Here is a 26,159-nt window from a genome sequence, read left to right as displayed (position 1 = left end):
AAAATTTAGCAAGTGGTATCTGTACTTTTACTCAAGTAATGAAGCTGTGTACTCTGTCCGCCTCTATTTCCCCTCGCTCAGAATAGGTCACTGTTGTGTCCTTGTCAGCTCATAACTTAAGAACATTCATTTTATTGGAACAGCAGATGTTTTGTGTATGGTTAATTTATTTTACATGTGCTTTACATGTCATAATTTATAAGACTGAATACATGGAGAAATGCTCTTTGTGTTTAATAACTTGAATCATATACAAAAACAGGAATGTGTATATGGCTTTTTAAAAAAATGAAATCCTTCAGCCAGAGAAGAAAAGAAAAAAAGAAAAACATTTTAAAAGAAACCATGTTAATCTTTTACCCAGTCAATCTATTCCACCCATAAATATTGTGGAAAAAAATTAACCTTGAACTGGAATATATGTAACATGCAAAAGTATCAAAGAGTTTTGAGAATTCTCAAAGGCAAGAGTTTGAGTGCGACGAAATGCATTCACTCAGAGTTGGGCAGGCCTGGTGTGGAGAGAAGGTGGTTAATACTAGCAGGCTTTTCAATTTGTTTAAAACTTTTCTTAAAAATATTTTAAAGTGTTAAGCAAAGCTGTTGTGGATGAATCTTTGAACGTAAACAGATGTCAATGGAATCACTCAACTACGTGTAAAAGGAGGCTGTGAGGGATAGACATTTTTTTAAAGGAAATGCAGTGTTTGTCCACTGGAAGAGATTTCCCATTTTTTATCAATTTAATGATCAACACCAAAGTAGGAGACTTTATTTCCTCCCTCATGGTCTCATTTTCTTTAGTTAAGTTGAATATGCCATTTTCCCTAACTCACTCTATTACTCCATTTTGAGAAATGATAAAATTTCCATAAATTGTTCATAATTTTCTGTTGTTATTGAGCATCAACTCACCTTTCTGACTTCGAGCCCGATCTCACCTCCTGCGAACTGCTGTCACTGCCAATTGATGAACATGGTCAAAGGTTACAGGACTTTCACCAAACCAAGATACATTTTGACAACCCATGTTTCTACTGATCTGATGTTTCATTATTTATTACTTGTTGTACTAACCTAAAACAGGCACTGCTAAAACAGGCACTGAGTCTTCACTTTGTCCAGCAGCATTGTGGGCAGTTACGACAATCTGACCGCTACTGAAACTGGTGATGGAGCAGAGGAGCTGTGAGGTCATGCAGAGTTTCATCCTACCAGAGGAAGTGACCCCATACGCGGTGTAGTTCGTAGCAAATAAAGAATCCTGCCATGCCACTACTGCCGATGATGCAGAGAATGTCACATTTAGAGGGGCACAAGGTACTGGGGGAAAGAAACAAATGAACAGATGAGTTATGTATGTATTTGCACTTTAAGCATCTTCATTTCCCATTTAAGGAAGGTAGTGCTATGATGATTAAACATTGTGCACCTGTGGTTCCAGTGACAGCAACAGACTCGGCGCTTGAGGCGGCAGAGTTCCTCGCCCTGATGGTTGCGCTGTAGGAGGAGCCACAAGGGAGGGGCATTTCAAAGAACGTGCGACTTGTCCAATAGGAGGCGAGGTCAAAGAGTGCCTGGATGTTGCCCTGAATGCTGCCCTTGAGTCCAAAGAGGTATTCAGAATTAGGGCAACTCACAGTAGACCAGGACGCCCTCAAAATCTGAGTGTCATTCACTACTGTACGAGGGACAACCCTCAACCCAGCTGGAGGACAGGGAGCTGAGGGAAAGAGATGGACAACAAGATTTAAAACCTGTTTTCCCAATGGGAATCACAAAATGTTAGTGTCTGCCTTTACAATGGATTTGCCTGTACTATACTTGAATTTTGTGTAAGTTGCAGCTGTTACGCTTTCACATTGGGTCTGAACCTAGAGGTCCTTTTCATGTGACTTCCGATTTCTAGACACATCTTCAACCATTTAAGATAACGACTAGGTGACTAAATTTAGTTTTGCCGCTCTTGTAGATCTTTGAATATCTTGTAATCCGTCATCAGAAGCAATACACATCTGCAAATTTGGCCAAATTGCTTTCATACTAATGAACAACTGTACTATAGTGGACTTTAACTGTACTCCAGAACTCCCTTTTCAAGCTAATTTGGGTGTGGTTCTTTTGGTGGCTAGTGGACACGCAAGTACAGAAAACATTCCAACCAAAAGAACCGAACGTTGACGTCAAACAGATTCAAGTCTACTCTGAAAGCACTAGTATGAAACACCCTTAGGGGACATCTCAAATACTTGCAGATCAGTTCAAAGAAAGCAGATAATTGTTGTACCTGCTCCACCAATTTGAGGTTTACTCAAGGAACTGTTGCAGGTGCCATCTGTTGCCTGCACTGTAAAGTTGTACACGGTGCCGCACACCAAGCCCATCAAAGTACAGGAAGTCTCCGTGTTCTGGCAGTAGACCTTTGTGGCGTTTTCTGACTGGGCAATTCCCACGTAGGCCACTGCCCCTGTACTCCCCACCCATGACAAGGAGGCACTACTGTTCCCACATTGTATGTTTGCAGTTACATTGGTTGGCTCACATGGCACTGCAGAATAAAGACATCGCAATGAAAGTTTGTACAATGTATAAATCGTTGGTACATAATTTAAAGGAAAAGAGTTTGTCACTCTTACCTGTTTTGAATGTGACATTAGTACTTGGCAGACTGGTGCAGTTCTCATTACTGGCTAATACGGACACATTGTAGGTGTTGCTGCAGAGCAGGTCAGTTAGTGTGCAGTTATTGTTTGAGGTATTGCATGTCTTTGAGTCTCCATCTCTGCTGACTGCAGTAAGCAGGTATGACTGCGCCACGTAAGATGGCTCCCATGACACAAACACAGCCTTTGACTGACAGTCTGTATAGGCCTGTACTTGTGAGGGCAGACAGGGTGCTGCAGGGGATCAAAGGAAGAAATGAGAACAATCTGAATATGGTGCAATGAAAGCACATTTACAATTTATATATATTCTCTGGGAGGACCACCTTCCTGCAGAGTTTAGCTTCAACTTTAACCAGCCAATGAAGGTCAACTCTACGAGAAGGTTGTTCTTCTGGAGCAGGATTAGAAACCCCTGGTTTATAAAGTGCAGTTGCAATTATTTAACTAGAAAAGTCCCACAATGCAGATGTTATGGTGTATCAAGTGGTTGTTAACACTTTATTCTGTTCTGGGTGGTTGTTCACTGGTTAGGTCAAGAGCCCATCCCCAGATGTCTATGATATTCTGGTCCCTAGATATGTCTCAGATCTCTTCTTTAATGCATTTCTAAGTTGTTTTTGTTTTTTTCACTCACCAGGTCAAAACTGTGAGTCATATCACCTTGGAATGAAATAGCAGCTTTAAGGCTCAAATCCCTAACCCCCAAGTTGGAGCAATAATAATAGTGATGGTGGACTTAACTATTTGGACATTCAACGCAATTTGCTAATGAACAGCTATTGATTACTAATGGCTTGCTTTTTAAACTCATTGTTTTACTAGGTAGGTATAACAATATTGATGGTTGTACCGGTTCTGATCTTGTAGGGTGGGCTGCGAAGGCTGCTGCATTGGTTGGCCGAAGCAGCCACAATGATGGTGTATTCTTTGCCGCACTGCACATTGGTAAGGTTGCAGGAAGAGGTGGAGCTATTGCAGGAAATGAAGGCACGGTCTTGGTCCTCTGCTGTGACAATGTAGAGGGAATTTCCTTTGCGCGCTCTCTGCCACTGTACCATGATAACAGAACTTTGGCATTCAGCCACCACCACGATGGATGACAAGGCACAAGGTGCTGGAGAGAGAGATAATACGTACATTAAGACTAGGAGACCCAGGGTCTCAAATGAGAGGGCTGAAGCTCTCAGGTGTACTTGCCTGTCTCTAGCTGAAAGCTGTTGCTGGGTGGGCTCAGGCAGGCAGCGTTTGAAGCAGTGACTTGGAAGGTGTAGCTCTTTCCACAACCCAGGTCAGGCACATTACAGGTGGAGTTTGCGCTGAAACAAGTGGTATTTTGACCGTCGTCCCCAACAGCCAGTACCGTGTAAGACTCTGCACCCTTATCCACTTCCCATGATACCCATGCAGAGTTAGTGACACAGTCCACGGTACCATTAACCCCCTGTGGGGTACATGGAGCTGTAGAGAGAAGAGGTTAGACATAAGTGCATAAGGAAAGTATGGATATTGAAATGTATCTATCTATCCCATCCATCCATTTGTAATAGTTAGCATTCTTGTGTTAGTGTCCAACCTGAGGCGATGTTGAAGCCACTGCTTGCTTGACTCTGACAGCTGCCCCTCAGTGCAACCACACTGATGTTGAAGCTCTCTCCACAGGGCAGGTGTGCGATGGAGCACTGCGTGTTTGTGCTGTTACAGGAGGAAATCACACCAGTGCTCTGGGACACCATTTCCACTAAGAACTGGCTGGCATCCACTGCTGGGCTCCAGCTTACCAGCACAGACCCTGAATCACACTGCACATTGGCAGATACGTTCTGAGGTGGACATGGAGCTGAGAAAAGAGAGAAGGAACCAATCTGTTATGGGTGGGGCAGTACCAAATATTTCAGCAGGAAACGATAAAAGGTAAACCAATATATCAATGATGGTATACTCCATGCAATGTTACTATACAGCAATGTATACTATGCAGCAATGTTACACCAAGTTAGCATACCTACTCATTTCACATGCAAAGTCATAGCACAATGTAGAAGTCTTGAAGTTACAGTAACTTGTAAAAGTTTTTGCATTGTGGCATTATTTTCATGACAATGATGTAAATTTTCTGTAAAAATTCTCATTCTGGTAATTACTGTACTTTCAGAAGAATCTTACTGTATTAAAACATTTTTAAATTAAATCAGTACAACATGCATAAATTATGTAAAATACACTTTTTCGTTTAGTAATATTTAGTTTTTTTGCATTACAGCAATGATAATTAGGAAAGAAAATGTGCTTTAAAAAAATAAAGCCATATAAAACCTAATTAAGGCTAAAAGTAGTCTTCATTTAAACAAAATACATTTTCTTATCCGGATCATTTTCCACCTCAAAATCAAAACATGTTCTTTAAACATTTGATGAGATTTACCTTTATGTTAAAAGAGGGGGTGAAAAATGGTAAAGGGGCTAAATTACAACTGCTGCTGGTGAAAGAAAGCTTCAGGGAAACATAAATACTACAAAATGTATAATGAAATCATGCTTGTTAATCCTTTATATATATTTTTTCTGCTAATTAAGTTAAGTTGACATACAGTTGTCTTTACTTGATAAAGTAAAATCCTCACACACACACCTGTTTGCACTTGAGACATAGTACTCATCACGCCCCCGCAGCCACTGGCCATCGAGTAGACAGAAACATTATAATTCTGACCACACTGCAGTTTTTGCAGATTACAGGAGGCAGTGGTGGTGTTACAAGAGTAGGAATGGCCATCATTAGACACGGCCACAGCCATGAAAGCCTCCGCCCCGTTGGCTTGTACCCACGACACAGACACAACACTACCATTGTGGATGTCGCAAAGCAAAGATGTCTGAACATTGCTAGGTGCACATGGAGCTAAACGGAGAGAGAACAGGGACCATTTTATTAGTCTTGCCATGTTGATAATCATACACCTGCATGGCCATTTTGTTTATGTGTCTTTTGAACATATGACAACAGATTAGAATATCCCACATCAGAAACTGCATTAAATCTGAGCTCTGTCATCAGGTGCACAACAGAAGAGTGGACCCACCTGACTGCAGAGTGAGGTATGTGTTGCTGTTGTCACAAACTCCATCCATGGCAGTGATGGTTAGGTTATATCTCTGGCCACAGTGCATTCCAGATAATGTGCAACTGTGGTCAGAGCTCGTGCAGTTGATGCGATGTCCGTCAGAACCAGCAGCCTGGACCGTGTGATGCGTAAGGTTGTCAGCAGTGAGCTCCCAAGTTACAACAGCAGAGTTGGTGTCGCAGTTGAGCAGGGCGCTAGCATTCTGTGTCTTACAGGACACTGAAGGGAAATGAAATATTAACAATTGCCATAATTAACAAAATAATACTTACACCAGTAAAAGTGAGAATCTGGAATTTTGGTAAGCACTTTTTGGTAACACTTTATTTTACAGTTGCCTTGTTACACATGTTACATGTAATTACTGTAGTAGTAACTATAAAGTATGCATAATAACATGCAACTAAACCAAAACCTAATCCTGACCGTAACCCTATAGTAAGTTCAATTATTATTACTCGGTACTTAAATGTATAATTACACTATAACATGGAAGTGTAACTCACTTTTTTATTTTTTTTTATTTTTTTCTTAGGTACCTGTACTCAGCACAACTGGTTGGCTCTGTGCAGTGCGGCAGCTCCGGTCACTCGCGCTGACAGCCAAACTATAGTTCATCCCACAGAGCAGGTCTGAGAAGACACATGCTGTTTCAGTGCTGTTACACACGGAAGCATAGCCACCGCTACTCCAAGCAACTGCAGTGTAGGAAACGGCACCCATGCTTCGATCCCAGGACACAGACACATCTCCAGTTGTACAGTTTACTCTGCCCTGCACATGACCAGGTACACATGGAGCTGCAAAGAAAAAAGTTGGACAATAAAAACTTGACTTACGGTACATTGTTCGAATTTTCATTGTTGTCATGTCATGTTAGTGTCATAATATTTCAATACTGAATTTTGATTTTGTATTTTTTTTTTTTTTTATGGAGATAAAGAAGGCAGCAGAGGATACAAAACTGGACACTGTACCAGTGTTTATTTCTAAGATGGAACCTCCTGATGTGTTGCATTGCTGGTTTACTGCAATGACGCTGACATTGTACGAGGAGCTACAATGCAGAGTTTGCAGTTTGCATTGCTGTGCAGTCGTGTTACAGGTATTCATTCGACCTTCAGGTCCCACTGCAATCACCAGGTAAGACGCCGCACCGCTGCTGATGTTCCATCTTACAGTTACAAAGTTGGACAAACAGTCCAGCTCAGACACCACATTCTGAGGAACACATGGAGCTGGGAGAGAACATAACAGGAAAACCGTTTCAGATCTGAGATATGGGTCATTCTCAACAGACTATATAGAAGTCAAGCCATCAGTGTTTCTGTATTACCTGTTGACAGGTTAGCAGGGGAACTCGGTGCACTTCTGCATTGCCTGTTAATGGCTTTGACAGTGATCTGGTACTGTTGACCACAGAGCAGCTCTGATAGGAAGCCACTGGTAATGTTGGTACTGAATGCCAGTGTGTTCCCATTTCCATTTACTGCTTCCACTGCATATGTCTCAGCTCCAGCACTGGAAGCCCAGCTCAGAGTGCCCAGCCCCGTACCACAGTCCAGGATGGGCGTCAAAGCTTGAGGAACACACGGGGCTAAAGAACCAGAAAACAGAACAGCATTGAAACTTTCATGAGGTTTGTGCGTGCTTGCATAAACAAGAACAGAAAATGTCTGGGTATTATGAAAGATTTATAATTGTTCTTATTTCAATATTTGGTTTGTATTGAACTTTAGAAAATGTAATATTAATAATTTGTAATTTCATAATTTTTAGAAGTTGTTATTTTTCTCTTGTGATAATTTATTTTCATTGCAAAAACAAAATCCCCAAAATAATATTTTTCATTTTTCTTGTTTTGAATTAAAAACATCTACCGGTATACATTCTTAAAATAAGATAAATCCAGCAACCTAAATTTGGATACAATTGCCTCAAAAGTATTTAGAGACATTGTATGAATTTCATTGCTAAATATCAAGCCCTAGAATCTGGCCATAATCTGCAAAAAAATAAAAATAATTATTAACTAATTTAACTTTTCTTAATCGTTTTTTTTTTTTTACCAACTGATCCACAGTCACTATTTCACAATATTACTATTTTTACTATATTTTTAATCAAACTAATTATTACAAACTTTGGCAATATATATGGCTTTAAAATGTAAAATATTTTTATCTAATACACATTCGTATATTTTTTAATTACATTTACTGACATGGAAATTGTAAGCATGTAAATTAGTTTTAAACCCCTGGTATAGTTATCATTACAGTGTCTTACCCATGTGTATGTAGGTGCTGTTGCTACGTGTACTCGTGCAGCGGCTGTCATTGGCAGTAACTGTGACATTATAGATTTCACCACAATGCAGGTCCTCCCAGGTGCAGCTGGTCCCATTAGTGACGCACAGGTGTGTGTGTCCATCATTACTTGTTGCTGTGGCAGTGTACGTGCTTGCCCCATCGCTTGGGCCCCAGCTGACAGAACCCACCTGGTTGTTACATTCCACATATGTCACGACATTATGAGGCGTGCAGGGCGCTGGATCACAACACACATTACAAAGGTAAGTCAACCCATTTCATACAGTACTGCCTCAAATCAAATTGAGAGCAACAGGAATATAACAGGAAATCACATACAATCTTTGTGTAATATTGTGGATTTTGTTGAGTGCACAGCAGTTTTATTTATAATTTTAGGGACATACCGAGTCTGAAAACTGCAGGGGTGCTCAGTGGGCTGTCGCAGGAATCGCTTTGCCCTTGGACAGTCACATTGTAACTTTGTCCACAGAGCAGTGACACAGACAGGTTAGTAGAAGTGGTGTCAAAGGCTATGATATATCCCAGACTCCCTGTTGCCGTCACAATGTAGGATGACACCCCTTTGGCATTTGACCAATCAAGCGCCACCATCTCACTGTTGCATGACATGTGAGCAGTCACATTCTCTGGTCTGCAAGGGTCTGGAGAAGTGAAGGGCTATTGTTATATTTTAGCAATGTATAGTGTTATTCTACAATAATTTAAATAAAAAAAAGATTAACAGTAAAAAAAACATATTATTATTAATAATAATAAAAACAATAATATAAAAAAAGATTAACAATAAAAAATAAATATAAAAACACATTATTAATACTAATAATTAAATCAAATATGAATAAAAAAAATTAAAAACGTATTAAAAAAAAAAATATATATATATATGTAGGGTTGGGAATCGAATATCAATTCCAATTCTGGAATCGGATACTTAAGGTAATAATCATTAAAATCGTTCAAACTTAAACGATACCCAACCCTAAAAATTGTTTTAAATTATGTTAATGTTATTAAAACTTCTGTTAATGTTATTAAATTAGTAACAATATATATATATATATATATATACAAATTTATAAAGGAACACTCATTTTCCAACTGCCCTTGTGTTAAACAGTTGAGTTTTGCCTTTTTAGAATCCATTCAGCCGATCTCCAGGTCTGGCGGTAGCACTTTTAGCATAGCTTACCATAGATCATTGAATCTGATTAGACCATTAGCATCTCTCTCAAAAAAATGACCAAAGAGTTTTGCTGTTTTTCCTATTTAAACCTTGACTCTTCTGTAGTTACATCGTGTACTAAGACCGACGGAAAATGAAAAGTCTTGATTTTCTAGGAACTATACTCTCATTCCTGCGTAATAATCTAGGAACTGTGCTGCCGTACCATGGGTGCAGCTTTTACCCAGTGCAAACACAAACTTAGCGCTGGTCACGTTGGAAGTTACCTAGCTGGGGACTATTTTCAGGCGCTGCGTAATATTGCGCATGCTGGTACGGCAGCAAAGTTTAACTTGTGTAACTCTAGGGGAGTTGGAAAATTAGCCTATTTCCAAAAAAAGTGGAGTTTTCCTTTAATAAAAACACTGGGTAATAAAGCACAGAGTGTGAGAAGGGTGTGTGGCTTCCACTTTACTGTTTTGATTAAAGGCCCAAGGTTTTGTGAAGGGTTTTGCTATACCTGTAGTGAGGTATATAGGTGCGCTGGCACTGCTTTGGCAGAGGCCGCTGTAAGCGGTGACAGTAAAAGCGTAGGTCTCTCCACAGCCCAGATTAGAGAAGGAACAAGTGGAGGAGGTGGAGTTACAAAGCTCCTGGTGTACTCCTCCTGCACTGAGGGCTAGGGCAGTGTAGAAATCCACTCCATCTCTCGCCTCCCAGGACATCACGGCCGTGTTGTTGCCGCACACCTTATCGACTGCCGCCCGCAGTGGCACACAGGCTCCTGCGGAGGGGTCACAGAAAAGTTGGACCATAATCAGCCTAATTAACTTTTAACCCCTTCTAAAGTGTAATGGATTGCAAACTCACTGGACCGGAGCGTGGCGTTGGTGGCGGAGGTGATTTGGCACTGCTGGTTCGTGGAGGTGAAGGTGAGGTTATAGAGTTGTCCACACTGCAGGGACGAGATGTTACAGTAGTTCTGTTGGGATGAGCAGGAGAACCTTTGGCCTCCTGATCCCAAAGCCGTCACAGTGTAATTGTCCGCCCCAGCCATGATGCTCCAGGACACTAGAGCTGAATCTGTAGCACAGTCCACGATGGCAGACACACTGGTGGACAGACATGGTGCTGGAAAATATAGAAGAATATTTTTCAATACTTAGATCCTTTTTGCTAACACATATTTAATTTAACACTGTTATGTACAATCTTAGAAAAAAGGTTCATTGGGGCTCTTTATTGAACCTTAGGGTTCTTGAATCAATTTTGATGCCAAAAAGGTTTGTAAAATGTCTTAAATGATAACGTTTTTCTACTAATTAAGTATGTTTACAAGCTGTTTAATTCATATGATTTACTTAAAAATTTATTAAAGCAAAATTAATTTTAACTAAATCCATAAAATGAACCCATGATGGGAACCACTAAAATGTTCTCTATATGAAGCGCCTGACAAAACCCTTTGAATTTAAAAAAAAAAAACGTTTATTCTAAGTGTTTAATATAGACTTTTTTTTTTTTATTATTCAACCTTTATTACTGTATTTTACTGTATATTTTTAGTACTAGGTTTTTATTTGTTTTGTCCTTACAGACCTGATGTCATGTTGACCCCTATGCTGTCAGAGCTGTTGAACACCTCTCCGATGGCACGGACTCTGACATAGTACACTATTCCACAGGTGAGATCAGGCAAACTGCAATATGTGCGATCTGTCCGACAGGAAGTGGAAGGACCATTTTGCCCATCCAGGAACGCAATGTATCCCACTGCAAACTGGCTAGGCTCCCAGGAAACAGTAGCATTGAGGGTGGCGCAGTTTATGCTAGCTTTGACGTTCTGAGGAGGACAGGGTTCTGAAATAACACAAAGTAAATAAGACTTTCAAGATGAATGCTTCAAATTTCAATCTGCTCCTCACACAATACTATAATATGGCTTTAAAAGACTTAGAATGCAGTACACAAATAGTATGGATTACTTATATTTGTCCCTTTTTTAGCTCAGAAAAGAGCAGCTCCACAGAAGAAAGTCATTCAGGTTTGTTATTCGTAACATGAGTAATGACAGAATTTGAATTTTTGAGTGAATATTCTTATAAAATCAGTGGTCACATGACTGACCCGTCTTGATTGGATCATAGGTCGCAGTGACATTGCAGGCACTGTTGCGAGTCGTCACGCTGATATTGTAGATCTGGCTACAGCTCATGTCTGGCAAGGTGCAGCTCGTGTTAGAGGTCGCACAGGTCACTGTCAGGCCCTCGGGGGTCACAGCCATTGCCGTGAAGTTGGCGGCACCTTTAGTGACGTCCCAGGAGAGCCGAGCGGTGGAAGGACTGTACAGCGCTGTCAGATGCTGAGGAGCACACGGACCTGTAATGGTATGAATACAGCTTAGTTTTATTTATTTAATATTTTAAAAAGCATACAATTAGTTATCATAAGCCTCATGTACACATTTCGTAGTACGATTAGTCACTTTATATATATTTTATATATATTAGTAAAATAGTTGAATGGAGCGGAAGGGGAACCCGCTACTTCAGCGGAAGTTAGCAAAACAATCTCTTACAAAACTGGCAAACGCAAGCAAATCAGATTCAGTAAACCTCACCTGTGATCAGGGAGCCAGTCATCTGTGCACTGGAATTACATGTGGATCCCAAAGTCTGTATGTTCACCATATACTCATTGCCACACTGCAGGTTGCTCAGCTCACAGTGCGAGACGGAGCTGTTGGATGTACAGCTAGTCCTGTTGCCCAGCGGTGCCAAGGCAGAGACAACGTATCCCTGAGCACCTGCACCGTACTGCCATGACACAGTGGCTGTTCCTAGCTGACAATCCAACACCGCCCTGATGGAGCTGGCTGCGCAGGGAACTATGGGTAAAAGCAGAAGAGACACTGAGAATGATAACATTTAATTGGAGCCCAGTGTTCTTCATATGCAAACCTGGCAAACAAAGATTGAAATGTTCAGAAGTTTGGCGTTGGTGTAATTTTTTTATGTTCCTGAAAGTAGTCTCTTATGCTCACCAGGGCTGCATGCATTTATTTTATCAAAAATACAGTATTATTGGGAAATATTATTGCAATTTAAAATAACTGTTTTCTATTTTAATATATTTAGTAATTAATGTAATTTATTCCTGTGATGGCAAAGCTGAATTTTCAGCATCGTTACTCCAGTCTTCAGTGTCACAAGATCCTTCAGAAATCATTCTAATATGCTGATTTGCTGCTCAAGAAACATTTCTAAATATTATCAATGTTGAACAGTTTTGCTGCTTAATTTTTGTGTGGAAACTGTGATATATTGTGAAATCATTTGTAACATTATGAATGTTTTTACTGTCACTTTTGATCAATTTAATGCATCCTTGCTGAGTAAAAGTATGAATTTCTTTAGCGAAAAACAATCTTACTGACCCCAAACCTTTGAACAGTAGTTTATCATGAAAATGTTATATCAAAATGAGCATGTACAGAACATAGTAGTCTGGGTGCTGTGTCCTACAATGCAAAGCGCTTGACTTCTTCCAGACAAACTCATTGACTCATTAATTTAGTGCAAAATATATTTTTCACACAAAAAGTGATTTTACGCATCTTTCCAAATCTTTTCCAAAATCTTAACCAAATTCCACTCACTAAATGTGCTCTGCAAAGGAATCGGGTCATGTGACAAGAAAGTAACAGAATTGTTTGAAAATGTTGCTTAATGTGTTTTACACAATTTTTTGCCGTGTATACAGTGTTTACTGCACAATATGCTGAAAGCACTGCAGCTCCGAACATAGTAGCAGAGGATCTATATGGCTTCAGAGTTTAGAGAGTATATAGAAAAATATATGCTTGTATATGTTTTATATGTTTAGATGTACATGAGTTAGTGTTCACAGAGTATAGAGAGAATATACAATAACATGCTTGTATGTTTAGATGTACCTGAGTCAGTGTTCACTGTAGCACTTGGAGGGCTGCTGCACAGATTATCTGATGCCGCTACATTAACGTAGTACAGCTGACCACACCTGAGCCCTGTCATGTTACACTGCGAGCCCGTAGACTGGCAGGTGCTGGAGAGTCCATTGCTGTCCTGCACGGTGGCTGTGTACTGCTGTCCTCCTGCACTGGGTGTCCATGATACCACTAAAGCAGCTGTGGAACAATCCACGGTGGGCACGACATTCCTTGGGGTGCAAGGCACTAGAATACAAAAAGCAAGAAAAAACTTTAGGGCTTGATTCAATCCCTTTTATGTTATATATTGTATTAGCCTAGATTGAATTTGATTACATTTTGACATTGAGAAATTGCATTATTTAGCTTTATAAAGAATCATGATGAAATGAGTTGGGTTTTTATTGTTACATCATATTTTTTTACCTGTTTGGACCTGAACTGGCGCACTGTTCCCACTGCTACAGTTGCTGCCTTTGGCCTTCACTGTGATCGTGTAAGACTCTCCGCAGGTCAAAGTTAAAAGGTCACAGGAGGTGGAGGCTGAGGTGCAGTTAGCTGAGAGGCCATTAACACTGCTGGCTGTCACTGAGTAAAGCTCCGCCCCTTGGCTGCTCCCCCAGGTTACTTTTGCTATGTTGCTACTGCAGCTGACATTGGCCGACACGTTTTGTGGCACACAAGGAGCTGGGTAGATTACAGAAAACAAAATAAGTACATGATTGACATTATTTTAAAATAAAAGTCCTGTCCAGTTGAATGCTGGATAAATTCAATACTGTGTGTTTTGTGTTGTTTCTACAAAGAAACAATGTGGTAATGGAGCTTGTGATATACTGTGCACTATAGTTTACAATTTCTGCATGTTAACACTAGACAGACTTGTAGTGTGCAAAATTCTCCACTATATAGATGGATGATGAATATAGCTGAATGATTATAAGGTTATACTGTAGTTAAAATACTTACCAGTATTGACACGCCGCACTTCGCTACGTTGCCCAGTGCAGTCGACGCTCATAGCTGTGACTGACACGTTGTACGCTTGACCACACGCCAGGCCGCTGATGTTACAGGAAGTGCTGCTGGAGTTGCATGTTTGCGTAATTCCATTATCACCTTCTGCTGTTACTTTATAGTAGGAAACAAGGCCACTAGATGCTGCCCAGGAAACAGACGCAGTGTCAGACCCACAGGATAATGACACATTGACTTGAGTGGGAACACATGGAGCTGGAAAAAAAAAGAGTCAAATGATGTGATGCACAACATTTCAGTGTAATAGATTATGAGATGCCATTTAGAAAGGGTTTAAATTAGGGTCTAAGCTTATTGCAATAAATTATTGTTCAATGTTATACCTGTGTCCAGAGTGACCAGGGGTTTAGAACAGGTTGAACAGTTCTGGCCATATCCTATAACACTGATGTTGTAGTGCTGACCACACTGCAGTGAGCTGATGTTGCATGAGGAGCCGTTGGTGAAGCAGCTGTGCTTCTGGGCGTCCTGGAAAGACTGCAGTGTTGCATTGGAACTTAGTGAACCATTGCCTGGTGTCCAAGAAATGAGTGCGGAGTTGGTGCGGCAATCCAGTCTGGCTTGAATGCCAGTATTAGGACATGGTGCTGCAAAATGAAAAATTTATAACACATCAATATGCTGTTGCAAAACTGTATTTTTACATGGTGGATGGTTGTCAGGGTGTTGCCACATGGTTGCTAAGATGTTCTAAGGTGCTTCTACAGCACATTTATATGGTTTGGTGGTACACAAGGAGCTGGGTAAATTATATAAAACAAAATTAGTATATGGTTGGCTGTTATATTAAAAGTGAATTATCCCTTAACTACCCACTAAGCCGCATATCATATCTCAATATCTATTGGTATTGTAAAGGTCTTACTGACCTTTTCAAAAGTTCAAGGTCAGTAAGATTTTTTTATGTTTTTGAAAGGAGTCACTGTCACTTTTGATTACTTTAATGCGTCCTTGCTAAATAAAATTATTAATTGCTTTTTAAAAAATCTTACTGGTCCCAAAAAAAAGCTATCGATAGTGTATATCACATTTCAATATAACAAGGTTTGATTTAACCAGCTATTTCTCTTACCTGTTATGATAGGTGATCCAGTGCCTACAGAGCTGTTGCATGAACGTCCTTCTGCCACTACTTTAACCGAGCAAGTTTGTCCACACGTCATGTTAGTGATGTCACATCCTGTTTCATTGGTCCTGCACATATACGTCTGTCCATTAAAGCATTCAAGTGTTGTCAAAAAGGACAGTGCTCCATTGCCACGGGACCAGGACACACTCGCTGTGTTGTTGACACAGTTCATTCTGGACTGGATATTCAGTGGAGGGCATGGGGCTGAAGAGAAAATAAAATAATATTATTTAAGGTTAAGTATGCAATTTCTGCACCACTATAGGGGCACCAAACACATTTGTAAAAAGAAACAGTATTTTATTGTGGTGGGGGGTTCCAGATTTTTCTTTTTAAGATAATGTGAGTAGTGCTAGGATGCTGCTGTATGGCTTCTATGTGTTTGAAATAGGTTTCACTGGGCTGATATTTAATTGTGATGAAAGAATAGACTTTTTCTAACATGCACTAAAGAATTGTGCACTGTAAGATCAGGACCGTGTATTAAAAAGTAAATAGTTCATTTTGATTTCATGTTGACTTTAAATATATAGATATTGAATTGGTAGGACTCATTATTTAGGATGGTAGCCATCAACTTTGTCAAAATGCTACTGCACCTGCCGTGACCTGACTGGTCACACTGTTGGAGCTACAGCCGTTGCCCTCTGCAGCCACAGTGATATTGTATGTCTGCCCACAGCCAATAGCAGTGATTATGCAGGATGTGGAGGTGGAGTTACACCCCAGAATGTTGTCAGTAGATTTTGCTTGAGCGTAGTAGATCTGCGCCCCGTTACTCGACTGCCAGCTAACTTGAACATCCCCTGTTTGGCAGTCTAAGAGCTGACTGACCACAGACTGAGGAGCACAGGGTGCTGGGAGACAAAAGTTAAACAACGTATTACTTTAGCATGTTTTTAAAGGAACATTCTGGATACAAACATCAAGTTTTCTTAATAGAAAACAGTGTTTCCTCAGAAAACAGTGTTTATAAAAATTAATGAGAAACACATTTGCGTTAACCCAAGTCAGAAAACACATTCCTCTAACGTTCCCCTAATGTTAGTATATGGTTTACTTTCGGTTATTTTCTGGGACCCAAAACACTAGGAATGTTCATGGAACAAATAATGTTTTGCTAGGTAGCAGGCAAGTACGCAGGAGGGATTAAATGTGAAGTTTATTATTTTTGTCAAGGTTGTACTGTTTACTTGAATGCTATACATCCAAGTGTTCCTTTTATTGTGTAATTCTTTTAAACTCCCCCTGTGGTGAAAAACTTTTAATATTGTTTATATGTCTATGTGGTGTCAACACCATTGTGGAGTTTTTTCTCCTTAAAACTGCAGTGTACCAAAGACAGTCTGAAAAACGCGGTTTGAAATCGATGGTGTTTCTGACGCCACAAACTACAATGTAACCAATCACGTCAAGGTGTGATCGTCAACGAGTGGTTGAGCTGGGTCGAGTGAGTGGACGCGGGGCTGATTTACATATTCACAGATCCGCAATTCCGCGTATATTAAATGATGCAAGGGTATAGAGTTACATTTTAAGGCATGAAGAAACTTCAAGTACTGCAGACAACTATACCGGTACTATAGTTTAAAAGTTCTGCATTTAAACACTAGACATACTTGTAGTGTGCAAAATTCTCCACTAGTTAGATGGATGATGAATATAGCTGAATAAGGTTATACTGTAGTTAAAATACTTACCAGTATTGACACGCCGCACTTCGCTACGTTGCCCAGTGCAGTCGACGCTCATAGCTGTGACTGACACGTTGTACGCTTGACCACACGCCAGGCCGCTGATGTTACAGGAAGTGCTGCTGGAGTTGCATGTTTGCGTAATTCCATTATCACCTTCTGCTGCTACTATATAGTAGGAAACAAGGCCACTAGATGCTGCCCAGGAAACAGACGCAGTGTCAGACCCACAGGATAATGACACATTGACTTCAGTGGGAACACATGGAGCTGGAAAGAAAAGAGTCAAATGATGTGATGCGCAAAATTTAGATATAGATGCCATTTAGGGTTTAAATTAGGGTCTAAGCTTAATGCAATGAATTATTGTTTAATGTGATACCTGTGTCCAGAGTGACCAGGGGTTTAGAACAGGTTGAACAGTTCTGGCCGTATCCTATAACACTGATGTTGTAGTGCTGACCACACTGCAGTGAGCTGATGTTGCATGAGGAGCCGTCAGTGAAGCAGCTGTGCATCTGGGCGTCCTGGAAAGACTGCAGTGTTGCATTGGAACTTAGTGAACCATTGCCTGGTGTCCAAGAAATGAGTGCGGAGTTGGTGCGGCAATCCAGTCTGGCTTGAATGCCAGTATTAGGACATGGTGCTGCAACATGAAAAAAAGGTTAACTCATCAAACTGCAGAATGGTGCTGCAAAAACTGTTAGGATGTTGCTATATGTTTGCTGGGTGTTCTGGGAGATTGCTGGAGGTTCTTAATGGTTCAGCCGGGTCAAAAGAACTTGAAAAAACCCAACCCTAATGAGCTGAGTTCAAGTACCTGAGACAAGAGTGATAGGCTGGCTAGCCGGGCTCATGCAGTCACCATCTACAGCCATGACTGTGATGGAATATTCCTGGCCACATTGCAGGTTTGGGAGATCACAGCGTGTGACAGTGTTGTTGCAGGACGTCGTATACCCTTGGCTGCCTTCCGCCTTTACCGAGTACCAAGTGGCACCAAGTGCACTGTACCAGGTGATGGAGGCAATGTTGGAGGTACAGTTTAGAGCAGCACTGACATGGGTGGGAATGCAGGGTGCTAGATAAGGCAGAGGAGGAAGCTGTATTAAAATAACAAGGCTATAACAAGATGCTTACTGTTTAAAAGTTTGGGGTTGATAAGATTATTTTAAATGTTTTTTGTTTGAACAAAAATTTATGTTCAAAAATATATATATATAAAAATAAATGGACCAAGGCTGCATTTGTTTTATCAAAAATACAGTAAACCTATAACATTATGAAATAGCATCATTACTCCAGTTTTCAGTGTCACATGATCCTTCAGAAATCATTCAAATATGCTGATTTGATGCTCAATATTGAAAAACAATTGTGCTGCTTAATATTTTTTGTAGAAACCATAATTTTTTTTTTTCAGGATTCTTTAAAGGATAGAAAGCTCAAAAGAGCATAATGTATTTGAAATTGAAATTAAATAAATAAAAAATCTTTTGTAACATTATGAATATTTTTACTGTTACTTTTGATCAATTGAATGCGTCCTTGCTGAATAAAAATATAAATTTCTTTAAAAACAAACTCACCCCAAACTTTATGTTTGTTTGTTTGTTTGAAATACACGTGGCCCCAAAAAGTAATTGGTAAAATTAATGTATGTCATGAAATAACAGTAATTATCAAGAATTTATTTATGGTTACTAAACATGGCTTAGTGGGTTATGTTCATAGTTAATAAGATGAACATTATATATTTATATAAGAGACCAAAATTGAGTTTAAAAACAGGTGAAAAGTGAAGTTAGTTTTGAGAAAATCCCAAGAATCCCTAGCATTTGTTTGGAAATGTTGCTTTTTTGTCTATCGAATGCATTGAAATTCATAAATTTTATGTGTTTGAATACATGGTAACACTTTACAATAAGGTTCATTTATTAAACATTATTTAATGTATTAACTAACATGAACAATACATTTGTTACAGTATTTATGAATCTTTGTTAATGTTAGTTAATATGAATAAAGCTGTTCATTGTTTGTTCATGTTAGTTCACAGTGCATTAACTCATGTTAACAAGATTTTAATAAAGTATTAGTAAATGTCGAAATTAACATTAACAAAGATGAATAAATGCTGTATAAGTGCAGTTCATTATTAGTTAACGTTAACTAATGTAGTTAACTAATGAACCTTATTGTAAAGTGTTACCGAATACATTTTAGGGCCTACACACAATGTTGTTATGACTAATTTGAATCAGCAAAAGTTAGCATGAGCGGACACCTGTTATCACTGCAGATCTAGGTTGCGAGCTGCTGTTGCAGGAGGCTCCATCAGCTTGGACAGTCACATTTAGTCTCATCCCACATGGCAGAGAGGTCAGTTGACAGGAAGTCCCCATAGTGTGACAAGAAGATAAGCGTTGCTGCTGCCCGTCTGTTGCCATTGCCGTGTACCCATTTGCTCCTGCGCTGGCCGCCCATGTCACGTTAGCCGCGTTGGTGTCACACTGGAGCATAGTTGTGACGTTTTGAGGGTCACAGGGAGCTAAAGAAGATACGTAGTCTGCGTCAAAGATCTGTTACTGTTTGAAAATGTGTGCATGCTCAGATGACTGTTACCTGACTGTATCTGAATGGGTGTGGATGGCTGACTCTTGCAGTGACCATCATTCCTTGAGACTGTGACGTTGTAGTTGACTCCGCAGAGCAGGTCTGCTGTTGTGCAGTTGTTGAAGCCGGTGCTGCAGTTGACCGTGACTCCATGTTCACTCTGCAGTACTGCTGTGTACAGACCCCCAGCCTGAAGGCTCTGCCAGCTCACTGTCGCACGATTCCCTGCGCAGTCTCTGGAGACCTCCACGCTGACCGGAGCACATGGGGCTGCAAAGGAGAATGTTGGAGATTTACTTTGTGTACACCAGAAATTCATTTGCTTTACCTTCAGGGCAAGAACAGCTTTTTTATTATAACACAGCGTATCAGTGAGGGTTTTATTCATCTCCTTTTATTTGACATTTTGCATTATTTGTTATTTTACATTTTAAATATCTGGCTGCTTTTATTCATCCCTTTTTATTTTTAATTATTTTATTTTACATTTTAAATATATGGCCCTTTTATTCATCCACTTTTATTTTATTATTTTGCATTATTTGTTATTTTACATTTTAAATAAATATCTGTTCTCTTTTAATCACCCTCCTTTTATTTTACATTTTAAATATATGGCCCTTTTTCTTCACCCTCTTATTTAATTTGGGTTTATTTTATGTTTTAAATATTTGACCCCTTTTAGTTTTTGTAAATGTATTGTACATATATTGTACATTTATTTTAGATTTTACATGAATTTATAAATAAACCAGAAAAATAAATGTATTTTTAATATCTGAGCCCTTTTATTCATCCCCTTTTTATCAATTGTTTTGTTTGTTTGTTTTACATCATTTTTTATTTTACATATTAAATATTTGATCACTTTTATTCATAACCTTTTTATTCTTTATTGTTATATATTTTTTATTTTACATTTGAAATATCTTGGCCCTTTTATTCATCCCCTTTTTTTTACTTATTTTTTATTTATTTACATATTAAACATCTGTTCTCTTTTATTCACCCCCTTTTTATTTCTGCCATTTTTTATTAATCTCTTTTTATTTGACATTTTAAATACATGGACTTTTTTCTTCACCCTCTTATGTCATTTAAGTTTATTTTACATTTTAAGTCTGACACCTTTACATTTTTTATTTAAATGTATGTATTGTACATATCTGGGCCCTTTATTCCCTATTTTATTTTAGATTTTACAGTAATTTATAAATAAACCAGATAAATAAATACATTTATTTTGAATATCTGGCCATTTATATTGATCCACTTTTATTTATACTGTATATATATATATTTTACTTTATAATTTATTTAACATTTTAATTATGCGGTACCTTTTATTTGTCTGTTTTTGGTCATTTTTGCACCTACCTGTCTGTAGGAGGACATGTTGGCTCTCAGAGCTGTTGCATTGCATGTTTGTTGCTATGACAAACGCATCATACGTCTGGCCGCATGTCAGGTTTTGGAATGAGCACTCTGTTGCCATGGCAATGCAGGTGTGAACCATTCCATTCGCTTGTGTCGCCATTCCGATGTAGTAGATGGCACCGTTGCTAGAGTCCCATGTGAGAGAGGCAGCGTCTGAACTACAAGTCTCCACAGCGGACACATTCTGAGGTATGCAGGGAACTACGCGGAAGATAAAGAGTATTAACATCTGATACTATGCCATGATATTTTTCCATGAAGGGCATGTTCATATACCATTGTATTACACTGTATGTACACATGCTTACCTGTCTCGGCCACCTCTCCCAGCACAGGATCAGTTGTACAGTCACCATCAGTCGCAACAATCCACACGCTCAGGCTCTCTCCGCAATCCAGATCTGTTAGTGTGCAGCTCGTGTTTAGAGACGTACAGTTGTAGAAATCTCTACGATTACCGCGGGCCTCCACGGTGTAGGTGTGGGATCCTTCAGGCCCGTCCCAAGAAGTGACGGCACTGCTGATGCTATTACAGTTTGCGTTTGTGTGGACGTTCTGTGGCAAACACGGGGCTAAAGGTGTAAGGCGACAGAGAGGGCCAAAATTAAAACAACTGAAGTTACGTTTATTTACATAGCACTTTATACAATGTAGATTGTGTCAAAGCAGCTTCACAGTGATAAACAGGAAAATAAGTCTTGTTAAAATTCATCAATTATGATTAACTAGTCCAGTTCAGCTAAGGCAGCTCTACAGAAGATATTAGTGTCATTATTCAGCTCAAATTCAATGTTGATTCAATTCAGTCCAATAACAGTGTCAATGTTGCAAAGTTAGTGTCATTATCAGCTCAATTCAGTTCAAAATTTGTTCCCATCCAATAGTATCGATAATAGACCTGAATAGTAATTGTCTTTTAACCCTTATGTTGTTTTCGGGTCATTTTGACCCGGAGAGTATTTTCCTTTTCACGAAAATGTTAGTTTAATCATGGGTATAAATACTTTAAATGGGTATAAGCACTTTCATTACAATATTCATATTACATTTTAGGCCTTGACATTAACAGTGTTGTATCATGAAAATGTTTAATATTTACAGGTTTTTGCCAATAACTCACCTGTTTTGACCACCACTGCTTCTGTGTTTCCGCTGTTGCAGTCTAGTCCTCCGGAGTAGATGGAGCTGACGTAGAAGCTGTAGCTTTTGCCACAGATAGTGTCAGTGAAGTAACAGGAGTTGTCAACAGTGATGCAATCAGTTACATGGCCGTCCGAGTCCATAGCTATGGCGTGGTAATATGCCGTGCTGTTGGTGCGACTCCACGTGAACAAGATGACATTACTGGAACACTCACGGTACAGATGTGGTGCTTTGGGTGGGCAGGGTGCTGTGTGTTTGTTTGAGAGATGGGGAGAGAAATGAATTTGCTGATAAAACATCCAATTCCTTTTAGGTGTACAGGTATAGTCAACCCAAAAAAATATTACACACCCTCATTTTCGTTCAAAACCTGTACAACTTTCTACTGATTGCTTCTGTGAAGCACAGAAGAAGATATTTAAAAGAATATTTCCACTTTTTTTGTCCATACAATGAAAGTCAGTGGGTTCCAAAACAAACAACGTTGGACCCCATTGACTTTTATTGTATGGACAAAACACACTGAGACATTTCGAAATATCATCTTTTGTGTTTTGCAGAGGAAAGTAAGTCATACAGGTTTAGAATTACATCAAGGTGAGTAAATGATGAAAGTATAATCATTTTGAGTAAACATTTTGGAGAGAGACTGAGGCCCTGTTTACACCTGGTATTAAGATGTGTTTTGGTCGATCAGATCACAAGTGGACGATGCTAAATAAAGGGGTTTGTAAAAGGGGTCTAAAACGTTTTGAGCTTGTCCACTTTTGACCACTTCCGACCACTTCCAATGGTAGTCGAAAACGAAAATGGTTTCGTAGTGTAAACACTCATGTGGTCAAATGTGTTTAAACAGCCACAAAAGACCGCCTACTCTCCGCCTACTGACCTTATGCGTAAATATTATGGGAAGCGCGCTAGCCAGACAGGATTTAAACTTTGTTGGCAGGAGACCCAAGTTTGGTTTGTAGACAAAAAACGCACCAATCACCATTCCTGATTTCTAACATGTACTCACAGCATTCGTCGTGGTCTTGCGGCTATAAGAGCAGAGCCTCCGGCTATAAGAGCTCTCCGTATGCTTTTCCGTCGCATTTCATATGTAAAATGCGCACGTTTATTTTGTCCATTAAATCGAAAGATCTGAAATAAAACCACAAATTGACCTGCCCCTAAGACCCTCCCCTCGAAGAAATCATGACAGAAGTGCTTGAAAGTGGACAAAAGAGACCGATTAAAGTACCAGTGGTAAACGGGAATGTGTCTCCCTCATCTACTTGTGATCCAATCGACCAAATGCATCTTAATATCAGGTGTAAACGGGCTGAGAGCAGATAAAAATACAACCTGAGAAAGACAACCTTAGAGAAGGCAGGTAGATTTACTAACTTAGGGGCTTAGACTGATACAGGAACTAGAACAATTCTGCCACCTGATACCACACAGCCTTCCATTAAATCTCAATAGACTCTAGAGCTCATTTAATCTACATGACCGTAATTCCTGGGTGTGTTCCTCCTCAGGCTTCTTACACCGTGAGAGGATTTCCTGCTCATCTCCCAGAGGACTGAATCAGGTGTGAGCGTGACCTTTGAGAGAGCATCTTTACCTGTCTCGAAGATGTAGCTGCCATCCGAGGTGCTTTCACAGTTAGCAATGGCTGTAATCCGTACAGAGTATACTTCTCCACAATGCAGCATTGGGATCTGGCAGGCTGTGCTCGTGGATGAGCAGTTAAGCGACCGGCCTTGGCCATCTGTTATGACCGCACGGTACGACATGGCACCAAACACTGCAACCCAACTAACCGATGCCATAGCGGTAACGCAGCTGTACTCCACGGAGATGGAGGATACTGTTGAAATGGCTGAGAATGAAGAACAAGAAGTGACATGTTAGAGTTCGGCAAGTCCAGACGCTGAAAAGACCAGCACTGATTTCTAGGCTGGTTTATGTTTAGTCTTGGTTCGGGTCTAGAAAATGTCCTCTTTCTTGTACAAAGGCTAGACTAGAAGCATTCAAAACACACCAATGCAGAAATCTATTGCTTTATCTTTATGGTTTCACTCAAAGGTTTCACTCTGCTTCATCCTCATGTAGGTGCGACTCACTGGGAGTTGTGTAGTTGATGTTTGTAGGCTCTCCTGGTTCTAGGAACATGTTGACTGATGCAACCCCTATTGTGTATGTTAAACATGGCTCCAGGCTTGAGATATTCACAGCGGTATTGGTGACGTTCCTAACAGGGGCAAGTCCCAGCTTATTACTGGCCGTGACCTGGTAGAGCAGGACGCCTGGGACGCTGGACCATGATACGCGAGCCATACTCTGAGTTAACTCCCTCACACTCACGCCATCTGGAGGCTGCACCACTGTAAAACAAGAAAATGATGTGAATGGTGACTTAATTGTCAGTTACAGAAAGTTAAGAATGCATTGACAGGCTAACAAAGCTGCAGTATTTAAATAGCACATAACTGGGGAGAACCGAGTAGACTTACATGTTCTGATGGTTTTAACAAGACTCTTGCCGCCGATTCCTGCGGCATTAGAGGAATAAACGTAACAGTTGAATGCGCTATTGTTGCGGAGGTTGTCTACCTGTCCATTTAGCGTGGTCAATGTGAGGTTATGAGTCTCATTGTGGAAAGTTCCCTCCACCATCAAAAAGTATTTATCGGCTCCTTGCGCACTGGACCACTCAAACTTGATCGAGGTGCTCGATATTGCTTTCGAAAATGATATTTGCGAGGTGGCGGGAACTGCAAGTAAAAAAATTAAATTACATGAGTTCAAAATAAAAACAAGTTTGTCAAGATATGTGTATGGCAAGCTGTTTTAGCTTAAAATGTTCCCAGCATTACTCGTAACTGTATTTTTACTTGTAAGAATTCAGTTAGAGAGCTCTACAATTCAATTATTTCTAGTAACAATTACAATTAGAGAGCTCTCTAATCATAATTGTTAGTAAGAATTGAATTGTAGAGCTCTCTAACTGAATTCTTACTGGCCAAAATTCAATTACGGCGAGTAACACTGGGAACATTTTAAGCTAAAACGGCTTGCCATATATGTGTGGGTCGATAACTTACTTGTCTGTGCTATCTTGGAGCTGATGCATGTCACATAACTCAACAGAAACACTTTAAAAGTCACTTGATAAATTTGTCCCGGTCTTAAGCCTTGGACCAGTTTCTCCAAAGTGGACGAAGCGAGTGGTGGAATAGAAACAGCTGCTGTGTTGTTTGAATTCACAGCCCTGATATCCAGAACATAGTTTGTCGCTCCAGTAAAATAGGTCCATTTTACAAGGAGAGATGCAGCAGAGGGTGATGATATTGATGTTATGTCACAGGCTGGAGGAGACAAACAATTACAATAATTAGTATCTTAAGAGTCACTTTCAAAATATAATTGTATATTAATACTATATATTTATGTAAATGCATTTATAAAGTTTCTATTCATTATTTTTCCTGTTTAATTATTAAATTAAAAAAAAATTGTATTATAATCTCTTTAAAATAGACAATTTATGATACATAATTAGACACAGTATTATGTAATATAGTACTTAATATTGTAATATATTACTAAAATGAAAACATATAGGTTAATATGAAATACTTGCCTGCAGAAGCTTCTTTTACCTTGGAACAAAGAAACATATGATAGTCAACTTAAGCACAAGGTCTTCAAACATAAAACAGAATGATAAATCATTACACAGATTATATAATAAATACCTGAGTCAATGAAAACAGTGTTACAAAGAAGCACAGTGTCCCTGGAAGATGCATCTCTGATTGATGTGAAAGGTGCTAATAATAAGTTAAGGTACATGCA

At 39.5% G+C, this 26,159-nt stretch overlaps 1 protein-coding gene and 1 long non-coding RNA gene across 2 annotated transcripts; one reads left to right on the top strand and one right to left on the bottom strand.

The window, feature by feature from the left end:
* Positions 1-217: 217 nt before the first annotated feature.
* fndc7rs1 (fibronectin type III domain containing 7, related sequence 1) lies at positions 218-26,159 on the bottom strand. The gene is made up of 41 exons (XM_079614399.1): positions 26,060-26,159; positions 25,945-25,963; positions 25,406-25,669; positions 24,815-25,075; positions 24,425-24,685; positions 23,923-24,180; positions 22,291-22,560; positions 21,479-21,742; positions 21,111-21,371; positions 19,743-20,003; positions 19,405-19,668; positions 17,938-18,198; positions 17,500-17,763; positions 17,124-17,387; positions 16,023-16,280; positions 15,367-15,627; positions 14,618-14,881; positions 14,226-14,489; positions 13,683-13,943; positions 13,242-13,502; positions 11,907-12,173; positions 11,414-11,665; positions 10,886-11,146; positions 10,157-10,417; positions 9,807-10,070; positions 8,508-8,765; positions 8,078-8,338; positions 7,125-7,385; positions 6,766-7,026; positions 6,328-6,588; positions 5,747-6,007; positions 5,296-5,565; positions 4,240-4,503; positions 3,864-4,124; positions 3,517-3,780; positions 2,637-2,897; positions 2,288-2,548; positions 1,433-1,723; positions 1,095-1,323; positions 916-962; positions 218-512 (listed from the first exon to the last, which is right to left on the bottom strand). The coding sequence occupies exons 1-40, from the start codon at positions 26,111-26,113 to the stop codon at positions 938-940; spliced, it is 9,789 nt and encodes a 3,262-aa protein (XP_079470525.1). The 5' UTR covers positions 26,114-26,159; the 3' UTR covers positions 218-512; positions 916-937.
* Positions 11,814-24,892, top strand: LOC306999581. The gene is made up of 3 exons (XR_013797878.1): positions 11,814-12,179; positions 22,332-22,528; positions 23,837-24,892. It is a non-coding gene; the product is annotated as an uncharacterized lncRNA (long non-coding RNA).

This window comes from Phoxinus phoxinus (genome assembly GCF_949152265.1).
Source record: "Phoxinus phoxinus genome assembly, chromosome: 5".
Lineage (NCBI taxonomy): Eukaryota > Metazoa > Chordata > Actinopteri > Cypriniformes > Leuciscidae > Phoxinus > Phoxinus phoxinus.
The sequence above is the reverse complement of the archived record's forward strand: the minus strand, read 5'-3'. Positions and strand labels throughout refer to the sequence as shown.